The sequence below is a fragment of the Acinonyx jubatus genome, chromosome B1 (genome assembly GCF_027475565.1).
Source record: "Acinonyx jubatus isolate Ajub_Pintada_27869175 chromosome B1, VMU_Ajub_asm_v1.0, whole genome shotgun sequence".
NCBI lineage: Eukaryota > Metazoa > Chordata > Mammalia > Carnivora > Felidae > Acinonyx > Acinonyx jubatus.
The window spans coordinates 119932520-119955012 of record NC_069382.1 but is presented as its reverse complement, the minus strand read 5'-3'; the positions used below and the strand labels follow the sequence as shown (position 1 = coordinate 119955012).

Below are 22493 nucleotides of genomic sequence, written 5' to 3'. Positions count from 1 at the left end.
ATGGTTTTAATTAAGAAAGGGTGCTGTATTTTGTCAAATGCTTTTTCTGCATCTATTGATAAGATCATATGGTTCTTATCCTTTCTTCTGGTATTGTGATGTATCACGTTGATTGCTGTGCAAATATTGAACCTGCAGCCCAGGAATGAGTCCCAGTTGATAATGGCGAATAAGCATTTTAATATACTGTTGAATTCGATTTGCTAGTATCTTGTTGAGAATTTTTGCATCCATGTTCATCAGAGATATTGGTCTGTAATTCTCCTTTTTAGTGGGGTCTTTGTTTGGTTTGGGAATCAAGGTAATGCTTGCTTCACAGAATGAGTCTGGAAGCTTTCCTTCCATTTCTACTTTTTGGAATAGCTTGAGAAGAATAGGTATTAACTCTGCTTTAAATGTCTGGTAGAATTTCCCTGGAAAGCCATTGGACTCAGGACTCTTATTTGATAACTGATTCAGTTTCTTCACCAGAAATGGGTCTGTTCAAATTTTCTGTTTCTTCCCATTTGAGTTTTGGTAGTGTGTGAGTTTCTAGGAATTTGTCCATTTCTTCCAGATTGTCCAGTTTGTTGGCATGTATTTTTTCATAGTGTTCTAGTAATTGTATTTCTGTGTTGTTGGTTGTGATCTCTCCTCTTTCATTCGTGATTTTTTTTTTTTTATTTAGGTCCTCTCTCTTTTCTTTTGAGAAGTCTGGGTAGGGGTTTATCAATTTTGTTTATTCTTTCAAAAAACCAGCTCTTAGATTCATTTATCTGTTCTACTGGATTTTTTGTTTGTTTTGTTTTGTTCTTGTTTTCATTTTTTTTATTCTATATTCTTTATTTCTATTCTAATTTTTATTATTTTTCTTCTGATTTGGGCTTTCTTTGGTGCTGCCTTTCTAGCTCCTTTAGGTGTAATGTTAGGGTTGTGTATTTGGGACCTTTCTTGCATCTCGGGAAAGTACTGAATTGCAGTGTATTTTCCTCTTAGGACTACCTTTGCTGCATCCCAAAGAGTTTAGACTGTCATATTTTCATTTTCATCTACTTCCATATATTTTTAAAGTTCTTCTTTAATTTCGGGGTTGAGCCATTCATTCTTTAGTACGATGTTCTTTATCCTCCATGTATTTGTGGGCTTTCTAAACATTTTTTTTTGTGGTTGATTTCATGTTTTATAGCATTGTGATCTGAAAATATGCATGGTATGATCTCAATCTTGTTGAGGGCTGTTTTGTGACACAGTATGTGTTCTATTTTGAGAGTGTTCCATATGTGCTTGAGAAGAATGTGTTCTTCTGCTTGAGGATGAAATGTTCTGGATATATCTGTTAGTCCATCTGGTCCAGTGTGTCATCTGAGCCATTGTTCCTTATTGATTTTCTGCCTAGATGACCTGTCCATTTCTGTAAGTGGAGTATTAAAGTCCCCTATAATTAATATTATTATCTATACATTTGTTTATGTGTGTGATTAATTGATTTATATATTTGGGTGCTCTCATGTTGGGAGCATTAGCATTTACAATTGTTAGCTCTTCTTGATGGATAAACCCCTCAATTATGATATAATGCTCTTCTTCATCTCTTGTTGCAGTCTGTGTTTTGAAATCTAGTTTACCTGACATAAGTATGACTTCTCCAGTTTTCTTTTGATGTCCATTAGCATGATAGATGGTTCTCTGTCCCCTCACTTTCAATCAGGTGTCCTCGGGTCTAAAAATGAGTCTCTTATAGGCAGCATACAGATGGATCTTGATTTTCGTTATTCATTCTGATACCCTATGTCTTTTGATTGGGGCATTTAGTCCATTTACATTCAGAGTGATTATTTAAAGATATAGATTTAGTGCCATTGTGTTATATGTAGGTTTTGTGTTTATGGTGATGTCTCTACCCAGGACAGTTTAATGATAGTTATTTTTAGGGATTAAATTTGCTTAGATAATTTTAGTCTTGAACTTCAGTGTTGAGTTAAATTTATAGTCAATCATATCAATCTCTATGTTAAACACATGATCTCCAGTCTTAAAAATCATCCAACAACATTGTTCTTATTTTCCCTGTTTTACAGTGTGGCAGTGGATACTCAGAGAGAGAAGAGCTTATTGAGAAGGTGACAGAACTAGACTTTCAGGATCATGTTTAACATAATCACCTTTAAAAAAATTTTTCTTTCTTTTCTTTTCCTTTTGGTTTTTTTTTTTTTTTTTTTTTGTTTAATTCTTGGACCTTTCCCTATTATGTCAACTGGATATTCTGGGCTCAGATATCAGGAAGGGATATTGAATTAAAGCAATTGTAAGAGGAATTTTCCTGTCAGCTTTTGTGTTTCAAAAGCTGAAGGATTAAGGAGAATAGAAATGACTCATGGACAGATGAAAAATATAAGAAAAAAAGCAGGATAAGAGGAGCTTGAGTTTTTCTTTCTGCTCCTAATCTCTCATCCTCAATGAAGAAATGATTATACTGGCTCAAAGACTTGAAGAGGGAGTTTGGAGCTTGTAGATATGGAAGAATTCTTCTGAGAGGGTCCTATACCTACTACCTAGGGGTGGAATTGGCAAGATTTCCCAAATGCATTTTTGTGTTTGAAAGCAGTGAACCGTGGCTCAACATTTCATAGGTAAAGGGATAGAATGGTCTAAAGACCTTAGCATAGAAAATGGCTTACTGTGTCCTGAGATAGCCTTCCAAAGATTTATGATACTCTAGCATGTTGAGGAAGAAGCAAAATCATGCAAACCCTGGTGTGTCATGAAAGATACAGAGAAATCTGTGTATTATGGAGGTACTCTGAGAATGGCAACAAGGGATAAGTCAGTGACACCTTTCATGGACTGGTGACAGAGATCAATTGGGTTGATGGACATATCAACAATGTCATCACTAAATCCCATCATTTCTCTTTTTAAAGTCACAGAACGAATTATGTAATATCTGTTCTCTGAGCAGTTATTTTATTACAGCTACGTTCAAGATGCACATATTTCATTTTTCACAATTACACTGCATTTCCATCTCTGGTATGCCTCTTTCCACTGTACTGGAATGATCAGAGAGGTGATACAGGAAAGGAATGATATCCCCAAGGATGCCCTTTCACCTTTTATCATCTGGGATCTCAGAACAGCAGAATACAGCGGATGCTGAAACATAAAAGTGTAATAGTAAAGTGATTGAATTGCTTAAGAAACAGTGATTTCAGCAAAGCAATTATGCACTGTATTATGTGACGTTGCATTGCCTACATTTTCCTTCGTACCCCCTCCCAATTCCACCTTCATCCTAGTTCACCTATATGAAATATCACTTGATCCTCTGATTGGGATCATTGTTAATATCACCACTTGGATATGGTGAAAGCAGGATCAACATCAGTATCCAACATCAGAAAGGAAGGCCTCAGCTTTGAGGACTGTTTCTCAGGCTGTGTGATCACAAAGACATCCAAACCCTCTGCTATGGCTTCTGATCAGCTTTTGTCAGCCCCAGAATCTAGCACTGTGTCTTCTTAGGAAAAAATAATAATTTTTTGGGGGGGGGGTGTTCCTTTTACAGCATGTATACTGTCTGCTAGATCCCCTCTCTGCATTCTCCATAATCTGTGCATAAAATTTCAGATGAGGTTTCTTGATTCTTTATTTCTGATTCAGATTGGCTGACATGCTAGGTCAAAACCAATAAGGTGGTATAGCAGGGTAAAACTTAAAGACCTAGATTAAAAAAAATTTTTTTAAATCACTTACCAATCAGAGAATGTAGGTAGAATTGGGGGAGAGAATTTGAAAGGGAGATGTGCTTAGAATCAGAATGAGAAAATCAAAGCATTCATCACAGGAGTAATTCCTCATTTACTTATTGTTGCTTATTCTCTACTGGTGTCTCTAGCACTTAGGACAGTCCTGGCAAACACTGCACCATCACAAAATAAACATTGAATGAATAAATGAACACACTGAGTGAACACTCCATCCCCGAAGGTTTGCTAGCTGAAACAGAGTGACCATTTGTCAGAAATGATGCAGAAGGATTTGTGCCCTAGGTGGAATCTAAACCTCTGCCTCTAAGATTCCTTGCAAAATTGTATGACTTCAGTAATGTCAACTCATTCATTCTAGATCATTTCTGTAACCAGAAAAGTAATACATAATTGGCCAATGTAGTGTCAAGTGCTTCTTAGTATTATATGGAATCCTTGAACATTTTTAAAAAATAGGCTGATGTGGAAATTTCCCAAAGAGGGGCTTATAGGTAAAACTTTTTCTAATCCTGGTAATAGTAGGAAATAAGGTAGAGAGTACGAAAGATATTGAAGATCCAAGTGGCCATCTCTTTCTCACAAAACCACTTGGAAATGTTTGAAGAGTCATTTCTCTGTGAATTCAGGGTAGTGGAGATCATCAAATAAAGCACTCACGTTTTTCCAGCATGGTACAACTCGAAAGCTTTGTGGAGTTGGTCAAAAGGCAACTGATGGGTTATTAAGGGATCTATATTAATTTTATTTTGCAGGTAATCAGTCACTAGTTGGGGAATACAGTCTCTGGTTTTATAATCTGCAAAACAAAAAAAAGGCTATTGTGATAAGATTTGAGAAATGCCAAACCAACCAAAAGGAAACAAGTGTAAACTTGTGATGGAGATTTTCTTCTGAAAATCTGACATTGAACATGAAAGATAAATCATTTATACATCAGAAGCTATTGACTGCTGTTACTAAGTGTGGCTGCTACAGACAGTTCTGTTACCTAGAATTCCTTTAGAGAAAAATTGGGTCAGTATTCACGTGTTACTGGGTTGAAAAATGGTCTTTTTAAACTAGCATTTTATAGCCCACCTCCTGGGCTTACCTTTACCCAAAATTTCCTCTTCTGTGTATTCATACACACATAGAGATGGCATTGGGAACTACGTGCAGATGGGAATGTTAATTGACTGAAGCTTTTGGTCAATAATGCTCAGAAATAAGGGCTCCTCTGGGAGGATAAAAGCTGGTACCAAATCTCCAGGTTGGTGCATATAATTATCCAAAAGATTTGCAGCTAAAGTAGCAGAATAAACTTTGAACTCACCAGCATTTGGAACTGAAGCTGACTGAATTGTTTGAAACACTGGCAAAACCCAAAAACTATTTTGTAGGAGATAAAATTTGTATTTGAACTTAAAAAAAACCTATTTAATTAAATTAACTGAAGTTGATTTGCAAAGCTCTCCGACTTATTGGAGAAGTCTTTGAAGACCTCTACCATTATAGCTCTGTTTCCCCAAGAGGAGGAATTTTGAATTGTATGTTTCTACAAAGTCAAAAGGGATTTCATGAGAGCAACCAACTAGTCCCTTCTGTTTGTTGACCTACCTCCTAAACACACACCCTTCAGTGTCCGTCCAGAGATAATATCTGGTGCGTTCAGGGAAAGCTGTGAATTTGATGAAGCCACCCCAACCATCAGACAGACACCATAGCTCCGGTGGCAGGAATCCCAAGCAGCAATCTGATAACAACAATAATGACCGTAAGTGCCTTCCCACACAAGTAACAACTACCACCAGAGGTCGAGGGATTGTGTTCCTAGATCTCGAACCTCTTCCTGGCCAGATGCTATCTCAACCTCACCTTCAACACTGCTAGTGATGGGATTTCATTACAGAACCAGTAGAGTTTAGTGGGAAAGACTGTGCTAGCTGTGTGACCTTAGGTAAGTTACTTAACCTCCATATGCCTCAGTTTCTTCATTTGTAAAAGGAAGACTAATACTGCCTACTTCATAGAATTGTTATGAAGATTAAATAATTTATCATTCTTAAGACATTTAGAACACTATCTGATATATAGTGAGGACCGTATATTTATTAAATAAAATTACTCACTGCCTTTGCCAGACCTTCTCACTTGCCATGGTTCTCTAACTCATTTCTATTAAAATAAAACATATACATACATGGGTGTGTGAAGCTTTATTTATTTATTTTTAATTCAGTTTTGCAGGGATGTACAGTGTACTTTTTCATATCTTATATATTTGTTTTACTTCCTTTTCTGGCTCATTGTCCTGTTGTCTTCCTCCTTTTCTCCATTTTGCTTTATTTTCTCTTTTACCTATGTTACTACCTTTACTTCCTTTATTTGTCTATCAAGTATGTTAGGTACACAATAAAACATATTAAATGTCTATATATTCTCTCCTCTGAACTGCAAGATCCAAGAGTGTAGTGCCTATTTTGTCCACCCTTATATCCCTAGGACTTCTGATACAGGACCCATAATTATCTTGTGAGTTAAATAATGTTTATACTTAAATATAAGAGTATATCTGAAGACCTAGGAATAAAGAAAAGGGAATACTGGTATTATGGCCTTTTGAATGTTTAAATTTTGTGTATTATAATGACATATCTTTAAGTATATATTGCTTTTATTTTTAAAATAGATATTTTAGAGTGAATTTATATTCCATTTTTACATTTGGGGTCCACAGGTCCAAAATGTATGTTCGGGAGAGTTTATACCCATCTATGTGAGGATATTTAGCATGTATTTCTCACTCCCGCCCCACCCTCTTTAAGCATCTATGCACTGTGCCCTAAGCCCACCTACCATCGTATCACTGAGTCCAATGGCTTCAAAGGCAAAGTCAACACCAACTCTTGTCATTTCCATGACCACCTGCTGGACAGGTTTCTTGAGGTTACGAGGGTTGAGACAATCAGTGACCCCTAATGCTCTTGCCCGGGGAAACTTCTCCTCATTGATGTCAACCCCAATGATCCTAGAAGCACCAGATGCTTTACAGCCCATGACAATGGCTGAACCAACTCCACCAAGTCCAAAGACCACGCACGTGGAACCGCGAGTGACCTACAAATTCACAAGGCATGTTTGTATTAGAAATCAACCCTGGACACATAGGTAATTAGGAAAGCAAACAAACAAAAACAACCGTTGAAACCTTTGGAACTGTATACAACTATTGAACATTTTGATGTTTTCCAGGCAAATCACTATGACACTCATTAACACATGGGTAACTTCCTCACCTTGGCTGAATTTACAGCAGCCCCATAACCTGTAGGCACCTCGCAGCTTATGATACTAACTTTATCCATAGGAGCAGCAGCATCAATTTTTGCCACTGCAATCTCAGGTACAACCGTATATTCAGTGAATGTGCTTGCACGGAAAGAGTGATAAATCTTTTTTCCTTTGCAGGTAAATCTGCTGGTCTTGTCCAGCATTAATCCAGAAGAAGGTAGAACACTGTTCCGCGGTGACAGACACAGTTACAGGTGGCGGCACCGACACGTGGAATTATAAAGACAGAAGAGAGCACGTTTAGTTACAGGTCAGTGCTTATACAATATCAGCAATTTAATAATAGAGTAAGGGGTAAATTACTAACTCTTGCTTCTCACAGAAGTTTCCCTTGGGATGCAAACAGGAACTGCATTCTCTACACTGTGGTATAGCGAGTGTGAGGACTTTATCTCCTATATATAGAGAAATAATAATATGAGTATTAGTTTAAAATATTACTGGATCAAAAATACAATAGTATGTTTATAAAAATTTCATTGGATGGCTTGAAAACTTGCTGTGGGCAGATTATGGTAGCCAGCATAACATTGCCCATTGCTGTTTTCTTTTTAAGTTTTCATTTAAATTCCAGTTAGTTAACATATGGTGTAACATTAGTTTCTCTTGTAAGTTTAGATAAGGCACATCTTAACCTCACTGGCCCTTAAAAATTCCAAAGGTAGTGGATCTCAAATTCAGGAGAACTTTTGCTCTGTTGTCCTTTCTCCTCCAACTCTTTCTCCTCCAACCCCTCATTGTTTTACACAAAACTTTCACTGGAATTTTTTTTTTTTTTTTTAAGCTAAAGAGGAGTTAGAGCATATATCTCTTCTGTTTGCATTATGTTCTTGGAGATAGACCGTGCCTTTTTACTTTTGTCGCCTTTCTGTGCCTAGTGTCAGATTCAATGTAGGTATCTCATAATTGTTTACCAAATGAATTCCCTGGTAAGAGTTTCACAAATATCCTGACCATGCCCTTTATTAAGTCTCTTTGTGTGCCTGGTTCCAAGTTGTGAGGTTCTATAGTATCTTAATCTGTGTGATTGCTCTTCTTCACTCTAATCATTTCAGACAGGCTAAGAATAGCTATGTCCAGATCTTTTTTGGTAGTCTGGGGAAGAACATATACTTGCTTTCTTTGATTCTTTGAAATATCATCATCATCCTGTCAATGAAAATTCAAGTTTGATATTCCAGTTGATTAGAACATTCATCTGTCAAACATTCTAATGCATTCTAACCATGGGACAGGCACTGTGGTAAACATGTGGGGGATACAGTATGTAAGGAGCAGTCTCAATAGTTTTCAGTCTATTTAGAAGTACACTGGTCCTATCTCAACTCTCATTTAGTTATGGATATATTCTTGGCTCAGCTACTGCCCCTCTGAATTGCTAGAGAAAACAGTAGAGAAACCATGTGACTCTTGGAATGACTGAATACATTTAATATAATGATATGTGATTAGTTAGAAGAGTCTAGAGGTAAACCAGTTTTTTTTTCTCCTGTAAGTATGTGAATGCATTGTATTTGTTTTTTATTTATTTATTAAAAAAAATTTCTTGTAATGTTTTTTATTTATTTTTGAAGGAGAGACAGAGCATGAGCGGGGGAGGAACAGAGAGAGAGAGGGAGACATAGAATTTGAGACAATCAGTGACCCCTAACGCTCTGAGCTGTCAGCACAGAGCCGGATGCAGGGCTCGAACTCACGAACTGAGAGATCATGATCTGAGCTGAAGTCGGATGTTTAACCGACTGAGCCACCCAGGCACCCCAGTGAATGAATTTTAAGTTCCTTCTCTGTGCAGGGGAGCTCTTTGGGAGGCTGTTTGTGGGAAGGTTTCATTACCCCACTTCCTACCTGGTTTCACTGAGCTCACTCCTTCGCCAATACTCTCTACAATCCCAGCTCCTTCATGGCCTGGGATGAAAGGAAAGTTTATGGAGAGTAATCCTTTTACTGCATGATCATCAGTACCACAGATCCCTGTAGATATCATCTGCATAAGAATTAAATAGCCAAGAATCAGTTGGTTTGGAATTTTCCTTTATCTTTTTCTTTTAATCTGAGACTGATTATTAAAAAAATTTCTTTACTTGAACTGTGTCATTTGATCCCTATTACAATGCTCAGAGGAATACAGGGCGGGTTGTATCATTCCCAATTTAGAGGTGAGGAAAGGGAGATTCAGAGACTTAGAATGACTTGTCCAAAGTTACGTGGCACATGTTAACACCTGGAAATAAACTTAGATTTTTTTGAAATCTACTTTGTACATTTATGTCATCAAATAGTTTTGAAATATGATGGACAATCACATACAATGAAGGACTTTTTGCCACATTATCAATAACACCATGATTGAGAAACAAAGAATTTTAGGCCCATACTGTTGAATGTTTTTCCAATGCTCTGGGAAAATCTGTTTTTAACATTTCAAATTTATACATTGAGAACATTCTTTAAATTAATAATGTAACAATGAATTTAAGTTAAAATTAACCATTGCAAAATTTAGTTGACGTTGTGAAGTTTTAAAACTTTCTTAGTTAATGGCCTGAGTTTTTTCTTGTCTGTCAATAGACCTGACCCAATGACATTGGTCATAAAAATGAAACATTTCATGTGCCGTAGCCCGTAAGTTACTGCTGTGCCTGGGTTGCAGCCAGAAAAGCCTATGCCTGAGCATATTGACTAGTTCTCCAGTGTGTGTAGTGAGAGTGGCAGCATTTATAGCTGGAACACTGGGAACAACTGTGGTATATGATCCTGGCAAATGAAGGATCCTGGTGAAGAGAAAGTGCTCATGAGAAATATGCTGTGGTTTTGGTTCCCACAGTGCTAAAATGGCTTCAAGATGCTGTCAAAGGCTAGAAGTGTTGTTTTAGGTATGCAGCAGCCTGGTATCTCCTTATTACTTTGGTTCTACATATCAAATAAGAGTATGCAGTTATTTTGGGGAAGTTTCCCATGGCATAAGCTGGAGGTGGAATTGACTGTTCTTATGAACAGACCCAGTCCTTAACCTTGATTTGTTCAGGGTTCAGTGTGATGTTGCTGAGTTTCTTGCTATGCAGCTTCTACCTTGGTAGCCTATTGTGGATTTATTATTTAGGGGGTAGCCTTTGTAGTTAAGGAGCCTATCAATGTAAGAACAGAGAATATTGACTAATTAACTAGTAAACATTTCAGCAGATGGTGACCCAGTACACAATAAGGACTAATTAAATGCTGTTTGGATGGATGATAAATAGAAAAATACAGCTTCTGAACAGCAGTCGGTTACCAAACTTCTTTCTTTGTGTACATTCTTATCAATTATCATTTTGTTCTTTACCATGTCTCATTGGTGAAATAAAATCTTGAGTGTAACACTAGACATGGACTTGATAATTTATTCAGTGTTCCCAAATTCTCCTGTTTTTCTTTCACTGCCTGTCTGTCTTTTTATACTTCCCTCCATCACCTTTTCCTTTTGGCATCTTTCCAATTCCCTTCATTCCTTGTCTCTGTTACTCCTGTAGCCATCCTCCTACACCTTCGACTTTGATTAGATATAGTATGACTAGATGCATATGGCATCCAGTATTTGTCTTATTTATTAAGTCAAGTGTTCAATTTCCTGATCTCAAATTAGAAGATAGGTGGATATTAATGTTTAATTAGGAGTAATAATACTCCTAATCTTGGGTATTTAATGGTTTTATAAAATTTGGGATGTATTAATCAAAAGTTTGATTTGAGAGTGGCAAGAAGCTGTTGACAGGTCATTGTTTTCCCATCCCTGGTCCAAGCTCTGTTCAATAATTGTTAACTCTTCCAAGTCACTTTGAAGACTATCATGGAGTCCTAGCTGCTCATTCCTAGAAATTGAAATTTACCACACAGTGAACTTTTTCAGTCATTTTCTGAGGTTATCATGTGTGAGCTCCAAACAATAGAGATGGAACATTAGTCTGTTAGTCATTGCATATTCATTTATTGATATCAATTTTGTATCATTAAAGTAGGGGGAAATGCAGTTCTTGTCGCCTTTCCCTCAATGAAAAGAAGTTAGTACTTAAAACACCTTCTAGGTCACATTGTGAAGTATGTAGACCTATGATGTTATATAATTTAAGTAAAAATTTCAATACTTAAAAAGTAATTATGGTAGATGAGTAAATTACCAGTATTTTACAAATATTAAGAATATATTAAACATTCATTACCTCTATTCATTTATCTTAGTTTAAAAAATTCATTTTACTAACAGAAGTGGACAGACCCCAATGCAAATGTTATATGTATTACATATAAAATATGTTTCATTTCATGAAACAGGATTTCCTTACATTTATCTACAAAGGTAAAAGTTAAAAGACTTAAATTTACCTTAATACGAACTTCCCGAGCCTTTGGTGGATCGACTTGTACTTCCTCAATTGCAAGAGTAGAACCTGTTTTCCACGCAATGGCTGCCCGGCATGTGATTGTCTGTTGACACCAGGAAAACAAAATTTTTGTGAAAAAAATTAATTTTTATTCTGATCATACAAACGACACTTATTTGTTATAATTAGTAAAGTACAAAAATCATAAATAAAAGATCACTGCAATTTTAGATGCAACCTACTGAAATTTTAGCATATTTCCTTCTAGTCTCTTAAAACAATTTTGATACAGTAGAGATCATGTCTACAGTTTTGTATTCTGCTTTTTTGCTAGTGACAGCCACCATGTAATGACCATTTGTCATTTACTTGTAAGTAGGCATTTTCTCATCACTTCAAATGCTTTGTAATCAGAATTTTAACTATTTTTTTTAGTAATCACTACACCCAGCGTGAGACTGAAACCCATGACCCCAAGATCAAAAGTCATGTGCTTTTCTGACTGAGCCACCCAGGTACCCCTGTAATCAGAATTTTAAATGGCTACTTTTGGGGCACCCGGGTGGCTCAGTTGGTTAAGTGTCTGACTCTTGATTTCAGGTCAGGTCTTGATCTCACAGTTCATGGGTTTGAGCCCCACGTGGGGCTCTGGGCTGACAGGGCAGAGCCTGCTTGGGATTCTCTCTCTCTCCCTCTCTCTACACCTCCCCTGCTCGTTTGTTCTCTCTCTCAAAATAAAGAAATAAACATTAAAAATAAATAAATAAATGGCTACTTTGTATTTCATCATTTGAATGTTCCAGTTTGCTTAGTAACCACTTACAAATGTAATCATTTCCATTGTTTTGACTCTTCCAAAGTCTAATGTGATAAACAGCTTTGTTCATAATTTTGACTTGCCTGGTTTCCTTAAGTAACAATTATTTTGGAAAAGATAGAGACATTACTAAGGCTGAATTGATTTCCAAATCCCTTAGTAGAAATGTTTAATAATTTGGCACAATTCCTAGAAGTAAAAGAATATCTATATCATCATTTGTCCCACCCTCATTAGCACTGACCATAGTCATTGAAACCAAAATATCTAATAGACACAAAAAATCAATCTCTTTTACTAGTATTTTTTGAATGCTAATAATATTGAACATTTTCCATGTTTATATTAGTCACATATACTTTCCTGTTTCGTGGAGTATTTGGTCATAGAGTTAATGTATGTATCTACTCGCATCTTGGTGTTTTTCTCATTAATCATTTGACCTCTTTACACATTAAAGGAATAAGTTATTGTCTGTCAGCTTGCTGTACATGATTTTCCCTGATTGATATTTGAACCTTAATTTTTGTGCATTTACGTGCGTGTGTGCGCACATACACACATTTAAACATTTTGGTTAGAGGGGCGCCTGGGTGGCCCAGTCGGTTAAGCTTCCGACGTCAGCTCAGGTCACGATCTCGCGGTCCGCGGGTTCGAGCCCCGCGTCGGGCTCTGGGCTGATGGCTCAGAGCCTGGAGCCTGCTTCCGATTCTGTGTTTCCCTCTCTCTCTGCCCCTCCCCCGTTCATGCTGTGTCTCTCTCTGTCTGAAAAATAAATAAACGTTAAAAAAAAAATTTAAAAACTTTGGTTAGAAGCTTCTTTTCCTTTGTTATTTATCCCATTTTTATGCTTTGGAAATTCTCTTTGCATAGAGACCAAATAAATATTTCTTCTTCTCATTCTAGATTTTTATAGTTTGACTTCTAAGTGTTTAATTCTTAAATCCAACTTAAAATCATTTTTTTGTGCGATGTGCAGTTATAGAATCTAAATGAATTGTCCTAGCATGAACTCTTGATTATTTCTTTCATTTATGCTTAATTAGCCCCTTTACTATATACGTAGAAGTTCTCACATTTACAGGTTTCTCTTTGGAAGCCGTTTCTCTTGTTCCATATATCATCCTGACAGTTCTTGTAGCAGTACCGCAATGATCAAATACTTTACTTTTGATAGAGCTTAATATCTGGTGGCCCTAGTATGCTTTATGATTTTATGTATGTTCCATTTGCAATTTTTCTGCACTCGTAATTGTAAGATATACCAAACTGACTGACTCTGTTATGTCTCCGAGAAATTTAGATAGAGGAGATAATATATGTATTATATTACAAAGAAAAGGGACAAATGCCACAAGAGAAGTTCAAATAAAATTATATAGAAAAACACTACTTCTTTCTCAAGATGAAATAATTCTGCTTTCACCTACCAAACTCCAGTAAAAGTGTATACTTTATGAAAACGCTTTCATAATTTCAAAATGGTACACACTCAAGGCAAAAAACTTGGAAAGCTCAGACACGTAAAGGGGGGCGGAAAATGGCAAATCTGGCACTCAGCTATTACTGTTTGTAACATTTTATGTTAAGTCTTTCCAATTGATATGCTATGTGTGTTTGTGTAATCATACTAAGAAAACTATTTTACAGTCTGTTCTTGCACTTTGCTTTATAAGTATTTTCCAGGTAATTTAACATAATCACTTAGGACTTTATTGACTAATATATCAGAATTTATTTAATCAGTTTCCTAGTATTTGACGTATCTTGTTTCCAGTGTTGTCCTCTTAAAAACAATGCCATGATTAACCTCTTTATAAAAACAACATAATTATTTCCTTGGCATAAATTTCCGGGTCAAATGATAGACACATTTTTAAGCATTTGATACAGTATTGTCAAACTATCACCCAGGAGGTTCCTAAAAAGTTATTCTCCCATCAGTGATGCTTGAGTTTCCACAAGTGGGAAAACATTAGGTATTGTCGTTAAAAATCCTTGCTAATCTGATTGGAGAAAATGGTTTCTTAACTTGGTTTCAGTGTATACTTTTTAGATAACTAATGGAAATGATATAAATGTATTTTAAAGGTAGCACTTACTTTGCCCGAAGTGTCCATGATGAATTTTCTTTCCATGGCACCCTACAGGTCTACCCAAGAGGACTGCACTTCTTCGACTCTGCTCCTGGGCAAACTAGACAGAGTAGTTATAGTGTTTGCACACCGGAAGTTATTAAACATAATTACATAATCACACATCAGCGAAGGGAAAACCAGACAAGCAAAGTGGTTGGCAAATATGGGAAGGTGAAAGACAGAAAGGAGTGTGGGAGAATGATTAGGGAGGAAGGAGGTCGAAAACAAGAATGCTGAATGAGGAGAGCTTGAAGGGTAGGGATGCATCTGAAGACAGTGTAGGGATTATTTAAAAAAGTGAATCAAGTGAAAGAAACTAAGAGAAAGATCAACTACTAATTAGTTAACAATAAGAATTTCTGGAGTTTCAGTTACATGAAAGGTACTGCCAGATCCAGACAATGAGAGCATAACACGGGTCTCGGGGAGTCAAAAAAGATGGAAGAGCACAAATAATGATCCAAACTGCTATAAAAAGGCTGAGAAAAAGTGACAAAGATGGTAAGTGCCCAAGGCAATATGAGGTCATTGTGCATGATTAGAGAGTTTTATTTAGGTGAGACTTAGCTGCATCTGGACGAATTTATATAACAAAATAATTTATATAAAATAATTTATATAATATATAAATGTATAAAATAATTTATAAAATAATGGGTAGCATATTCAAAATGGGGGTTTAAGCTTCATCAAGGTATTCATCACGTTTACCTTTCAATATTTTTTTACCGCAGTGGTTCTTCACATCAGGATGCATAAGAATCAATCCTCTGTGGGAGCTTGTTAAAATTTGTAGTTCTGGGCCCTGCCCTCAATATTCTGGCTTCTGCCAGATGAGGATACCAAGGCAAATATTAGACCAGAAAACACCAAGGCCCCATTTATTAATTTGCAGAGTAAGAGCGTGAGTTCTTTGGTTGGCTGCTTAGGCTCCCTTGACTCCCATCTCTTAGACGTTATTTGTCGAGAGCTTCCTCAGAGGAGGCCAATGAAGCAGTTTCTTTGCTGAGAACATATTACTGTCATAGTTCATGGCTACTGTAAGGTGAGAGTAATTTGGGACGGGATGGATGTGGGGAAAAATTTGGGACAAGCTTCAATAATTACTAGGTCTCTAGGTTTGGAGTTTTTCTTGCAACAGAACTGTCTTGACCCCCTAATTAGTTAGTTATAAGTTTCATTTGAAGGGTTTTGTATCTGCTAATGATTCAGAAATCCTCAGGGTCCTGGCTATAGAAGCACTGCTTCTATCTTATCGTACAGTCTAGGGACTTGCCATTCCCCCCCAGGATATTTTGAAGCTCTTCCTATAAGACTTGGACCTTATCTGAGCTAGAGTGAAGAGACCTGGTTTCTTTGCTTGAAAACCTGGGCAGGAGAATGCTCTTGGGAGGCATTCCAGCTGACTATGATTTATATAGTCAGGCAAGATGATACAAGAACGGAGGTGCTTGGATGGGGTTGAAGGGACTTAGGTTTGTTCGTTCTTCTCTCTCCTTAAATGACCTTGCTCTACAATACCTTAGTTACCAAGCTTTTTGCAACCATGCATTAATCTTGGAACCTACACATTTTTCCTGTTCAGCAATGCTTGGATCATGTGATGCTCAATATTGTTTGAGAAGATTGACTGGAAGGAATGATCTGATGTGAATGATCTTGTTCAGAAGGGCTAGTTTGGGCTTGTCTCTGCCATAGCATCTTGCTAAAGGCTAAAACATTAGAATTTTTTTCTTCCAAATTGCCTACATTTATAGTTTTAGTGGGCATGTGATCTGAATCCTGAGATGGCAGGTGATAATTGACCATTTAATTGCTTTACTACAAAAACCTATCTTCAAATCAAGGATGGTGGAATTTTTGTTGCTTCTCAGTCCCCTCTACTCAGTGAGTCCCACAGTTCAGGGATATTAATGAACCATTTTCCTTCTGGGACCCAATTTTTGTGTTAGGGCTCTTTTCTTTCCAAGTTACTGAAACCCAACATGAACAAGCTTAAGGAAAAGGGAGGAAATGTTGACTTAACAGAAATCATGAAAGGAATGAATAACCAAACAAGGTCAAGGGCAGGAAAGTAGCTGGGAGCAGGAACTCTGAATCAATTCAACTGCAGTAGGATTTTCCCTCTCTCTTATGTGAGGCAATGCAGCAAAGTGGTTAAAAGCATGGATACCAGCACTAATAGACCTGCATTCAGTCTTAGTTCCATCCCGTACATACTGTGACATAAGAAAAGAAATCCAACCCCTTTGTATTTTAGTTTCCCCATTAATAAGGTGAGGGTGATTATACTAGTTCCTACCTCATAGGTTTGTTAATAAGCATTAAGATAGTTAACAAATGACAAATGGTTAGAATTTATGACAAATAAATGACAAATGGTTAGAACCATGCCAAGCACATAGCATGGCCTATATATAAGTATTATGTATTTATTACTATTATTAATTATTACCATTATATATCACACATTGTTTGCCTTTTCTTACCACTGTCTTGCTTTTGCTCTATGGTGGGAAATATAGCCATAAAAAAAAATCCACCTAATTCTTAAATCTAACAACTGCAATAAGAGAGTTCAGATCTGTCTGTGATCTTAAGTCCAAAAATGTAAGGAAGTCTCTCCATGCTCAGTTTGGGTCAAGCGTTCACTCCTGGACCAATGAAACTACCCAAGTTGTGGGAATGTAGAAGAATTTGGCAGCTATTATCACAGCCATGTTGATGCCCCTGAGCAGCTAAAGGTGGCTGGGGAAAATCACAGGGCAGACTGGCTCCATTGTAAATTCTGGATCATCAAGATGAAATGAAGTCTCAATAGTGCTTGGCAGTACTTCATTTTCCTAGCTAACTTGCTGTCCAATTTCTTGAAATACATGTCAGTTTTTCAACACTTGTGTCAAATATGTGACCATCTTCCCTCCGTATCTACCTCCACCCCCCTTTCCCTCAGGAGATGAGTTTACAGTACACTGAAAATTCATCCCGTTGCTCCAGGCACAACCCTTCCCGCTCTGTATCCAGTTCATTAACAAGTTCTGCCAGCTCTACCTCTGATATATTTCCCAAATTTGTTAGAGTTAAAGTCTTATTCTCTACTCTAGAATACAATTTCTATAAGAATAGGGACCTTGAATCTCAATATTTTTCTCTACTCCAATGTGTCTGGAATGGTGCCTGGCATATAGTAGGAGCTCTGTGAATGTTGGTTAAATGAACTAAAGTGAAGTTATCAGAAAAGAACTCCCTTGGATGCCTATTATGTAATGTACGTATTATGCAGTCATGTAACTGCATCTGTATTCTTCCTGTTCTTCCCTGTCACCTGTCCCTGTCACCTAATCATTGTTTCTGATTTCTTCTCTCACTGTGACTTGTCAGCTTTTTTTTCCCCTCTAGATTTTATTTTAAGTGATCTATACAACCAATATGGGTGGAGCTCGATCTAACAACACTGAGACCAAGAGTTGTATGCTCCGTGGACTGAGTCAGCCAGGTGCCCAACTTGTCAGTTTTTTAATGTATTCATCCTTCTCCCATTAAGAAGAAAAGCAGAAACAAACTTTCTATTTTCCCGTATCTCTTTCTAACTACCACTAGGAGTCAAGACAAATGTTTATGTGGCTTTCTGAATTGAAGGTTAAGATTTACAAGCCAAATACTATTAATTTGGGCTTCTGCTTATTGGTCTTGAGAAATTTTAATTATCCTGGATGTAATTGGGACTTTGCAATTAGACTAATTTGTGGGAGGACTTTTATATTTGAATAACTTTAATTTGACTTTATAATCTGAGTAACAGGATGCCAATATATGATTTGACTTTGTAATTTGAGTGATTTGGATTTCATAACTTCAGGAAGTTTCTACAGTAATTCAGGTAGTATCTGGCAGTGACCACAAAGACAGCAATAAACCAGAGTCCTAGTAAGAAAAAACACAATTTAAGAAAAGACGCTTTATGCTCAATATCTTTTTCCTCACCTCCCCGTCACTTCTTCATACACACCATCCTGTTTTATACCCCCCAACACTCCATTGAAGCATCCATATTGAATTTTATTCGTGACCTCCATGCACTAAAGCCAATGGCCATTTTTCAGCAGTCATCCTGATAGTTCAGTGCTATTGATCATGCCTTCCTTGAAGCTCTTTCTTTCTTTTTTTATTTTAATTTTTTTTTTAACATTTATTTATTGAGAGACAGAGACAGAGCATTAGCATGGTACGGGGAGAGAGGTGGGGGGAGACAGAGTCTGAAGCAGGCGCCAGGCTCTGAGCTGTCAGCACAGAGCCTGACATGGGGCTCAAAACTCACAAACTGCGAGATCATGACCTGAGCTGATTATGACCTGAGTCCGACGCCTAACTGACTGAGCCACCCAGGCGCCCTGAAACTCTTTATTTCTTCAATTTCTTGGTTCAGCCCTCTTCTGTTTTTCTCCATAATATTTGGCTCTTCCTTTTCTGACTCTTTTTATAAGGTTCATCCTCCTCTTGGCCATTAAATAATCCCACACAGGTCTGACTTTGGCAGAGCAGGCTTGCTGAGCTTGAGAATTCAGCATCCTCTGGAGCTCTGCTACCCCTGAAATAATCTCGACTTGAGTCCCAGCTATGGTCAGCTCTTCAACTTCAGGAGATCAGAACTGAAATGTTTACTGTGGAACCATTCTTTCATACTTTATCCTCTTCCTAAACCATCATCTTTAGTATTGTTGATGTTTAGGCAAGGTAGTTATGCCTCTTTATTAAAGTACTATTTTTTCTTTCTTTCTTCTTCTTCTTCTTTTTTTTTTTTTTTATAAATGTTTATTTATTTTCAAAGACAGAAAGAGCACGAGTCAGGGAGGGACAAAGAGAGAAGGAGAGAGGGAATCCCAAGCAGGCTCTATGCTTAGCACGGAGCCCAAAGCAGGGCTTGATCCCACAACTGTGAGATCATGACCTGAGCTGAAATCAAGAGTCAGATGCTCAACCAACTGAGGCAGTCAGGCATCACAAAGCAATATTTTTTCTTATTATAAGTGATATATGCTCATTTTAGAAAATTTAAAAAATATACCAAATGTAAAGGAAAAAATAAAAATTCTTATAATCACATTCCCTGTTAATCACTATAAATATTTTAGAACTTTTTCTGCATATATAAATGTTAATATTTTCAAAGTTAAGATATTAGGTATGTACAATTTTGTGTATAGGTGTACACAGCTTTGTATTTTGCACTTAAAATCTAAAATTATATTATGACTGTTTCCCGTGTTGTTAAATATTCTTCTAAAAACAGAGCTTTTAGTGGCTTTATTGTATTTCCTTCATAATTGTATTCCCTCTACAATTTAAATACACCCTTTTTATTGTACTTTTAGGGCATTTCTAATTTTTGATATAATGAATAACAAACAAACATTCTTATACTAATATATGTTTGTATCTGGAATGATTTGCATGAAATAGAGTCCTAGAAATGAAATTGCTGAGACAAAGGACAAGAGCTTTTTAATTAATTAACTAATTAATTTATATATTTTAATGTCTATTTAAATGTTTATTTTATTTTTGAGAGAGAGAGAGAGAGAGAGAGAGAGAGAGAGAGCACTAATAGGGGAGGGGCGGAGACACAGGGAGACAAATCCAAAGCAGGCTCCAGGCTCTCAGCTGTCAGCACAGAGCCCGATGCAGGGCTCAAACTCATGAACCGCGAGATCATGACCTGAGCTGGAGTCGGATGCTCAACCGACTGAGCCACCCAGGTGCCCCGTAATGTCTATTTATTTATTTTTGAGACAGAGAATAAGCAGAGGGAAGGCGGGATGGGGTGGGGGAGAATCTCAAGCAGGCTTCAGGCTCCAAGCTGTCAGCACAGAGCCTGACGCGGGGCTCAAACTCATGAACTGTGAGATCATGACCTGAACTGAAGTTGACGCTTAACCTGCTGAGCCACCCAGGTGCACTGATAAGAGCTTTTTTTTTTTCATAAAAAACCCATATATACAATAAAATGCATAAACCTTAAGTGTATAGCTTGATTGAATTTTTACTTATTTTTATATCTATGTAACCCTCTTCCAAATAGAAATACAGAACACTTTTAGTACCTCAGAGGAATCTCTCATCTTTCCACTCAGTCAGTACTTTTAAAGGTAAGTGCTATTCTAATTTCTATCATCCTGACATAATTTTACTGTTTTTGAGCTTCGATGTAGTAGAAGCATACAGTATTTACTCCTGTGTCTGATTACTTTCTCTTGACAACATACTTTATCTATGAAATTCATCCTTGTTATTGCAAAAAGTAATTTTTTGTTGTTCAATTTATTTTTCATTTCAGTATAGTATTCCATTATAGAAATATACTATGACTTATTTATTCATTCTACTATCTTTGGATATTTGTATTGTTTCCAGTTTTTGTTATTATAATTACAGTTGCCATGAACATCCTTGTACATGTCTTTTGGTCGACACTGCTCTCTTTACTTTGGGTAGGCTTTTAGGAGTGTAATTTCTGGGTCATAAGATATCTATATAGTATAATAGATTTATGTCTATTAAATTTAACCATAAGATTATTCAGAAATTCATTTGAAAATGCCGATTACCTAGAGTAGTCAAGCAATCTTGAATAAAAATAAAACTGGAGGACTTAACTGCTAGATATCAGAATTTAATTATAAAGTTGGAGTAATTAAGTCACCATGATACTAGAGCAGGTATAGATAAATAAGCCAACGGAACAGAATAAAAATCCAGGAATACATCCACTTACATATGGTCATGACATTTACAATAAGAGCATCACTACGATTCACTGGGGGAAGGGTGGACTTTTTAGTAAATGATACTGTAGCAATAGGATATTTATCTGGAAAAAAAATGGACAGTTGTATTTTATCTGTTGTCCAGGTTTTAGAGTTGTCATCAGAAGGAGGTTCATTCTCCATCATGGTAGTAATCAGAAGTTTCACCACAATGTGATCTTCATGGAGGTTCTGATAAAGACTTTGCTTCCAGAAAAGTTGGAGCAGTTTATATTCCTAGAAGCAATAAACAAAAGTACAAATCATATATAACTTTACTAGCATTGAATATTACCCTACATATTTTTCATTTCGTAGGATTTAATGTACTTAAGTATGCATAGTAAACTTCACAGCGAAAATTTAACAAGGTTTAAAAATTTCTTTTGCTGTTCAGTGTTGCCATTTAGGGTAATCATCCTTGCTCACAGGGTAATGATGATGATGATGATAATGATAGCTATGATAACTAATAGTTTTAAGTAATTGACATATATTAGCCTTTGAGAGATCATATGGTATAGTATAAAAGTATTGTCTTTGATGTCAGTAGACCTAGGTTTCAGTTCTGGTTGCTCTGCTTATAAGCTTCATAAATTTGGCTAGTTCACCATATATCCAAGTCTAGATTTTCTCTCTAAAATACTGACGTACTACCTACCTCTCAATGTTATGGGGATTGCATTAAGTGGTGTATGGAAGGTATTGTACATAATAATGTTTTTTCTTCTGCTATTAATAACTGTAATTTAAGTGGTTATTCTAAACAATGATCTCTACTAAAACCTTTGAACATATTTCATTTAATCCTTAATTAAACAAATCTGAAACATTCTCAACATATCTCAGGGTTAGTCTTTTGCTATTGTAAGCTATATTGTAAGCGAAAGTTACAAAGCTTTTGCTATTGTAACCCTGGGTTTCCAGAGTTCTAGTACTTATTGAGACAATCTGGTATTTTGTATTGATTTGGATCACATGGAAATGATTATTTTGATTAACACTCTGAGAAGAAATTATTGGCTTTTGGAAAGAGTATGCTTAGATTTACTATGATGTGTATGCTTTTTTTTAAAACTTTCTTTTTAAATCTCATATGCAAAAACAATAAAAAAGAGAATCAAGGAAAAGGAATGCAAACATTTATACAAAAACTTCCATTGCTAGGAGCAAGTTTTGGGTAAGCACTGTGAAGTGAAAACTGAATTTCAAAAGTTTTAAACTAATATAGTAATGATGTCATTCTCTCCAAATTGATCTACATGTTTAACAAAAGTCCTATTAAAGTTCCAGCAGTA

General features: G+C 36.5%; 1 protein-coding gene and 1 long non-coding RNA gene across 2 annotated transcripts; one reads left to right on the top strand and one right to left on the bottom strand.

Annotated features, from left to right (window-relative positions):
* The first annotated feature begins 195 nt into the window (after nucleotides 1-195).
* LOC128314506 (uncharacterized) lies at nucleotides 196-20817 on the top strand. Its single transcript, XR_008296231.1, has 3 exons — nucleotides 196-1392; nucleotides 7194-7326; nucleotides 20472-20817. It is a non-coding gene; the product is annotated as an uncharacterized LOC128314506 (long non-coding RNA).
* LOC106972152 (alcohol dehydrogenase 1-like) lies at nucleotides 2923-14452 on the bottom strand. The gene is made up of 9 exons (XM_015069078.3): nucleotides 14357-14452; nucleotides 11439-11540; nucleotides 8925-9063; nucleotides 7384-7471; nucleotides 7022-7241; nucleotides 6582-6842; nucleotides 5343-5478; nucleotides 4404-4542; nucleotides 2923-3132 (listed from the first exon to the last, which is right to left on the bottom strand). Exons 1-9 carry the CDS (start codon nucleotides 14390-14392, stop codon nucleotides 3108-3110), a joined length of 1146 nt encoding a protein of 381 aa, XP_014924564.3. The 5' UTR covers nucleotides 14393-14452; the 3' UTR covers nucleotides 2923-3107.
* Nucleotides 20818-22493: the final 1676 nt, after the last annotated feature.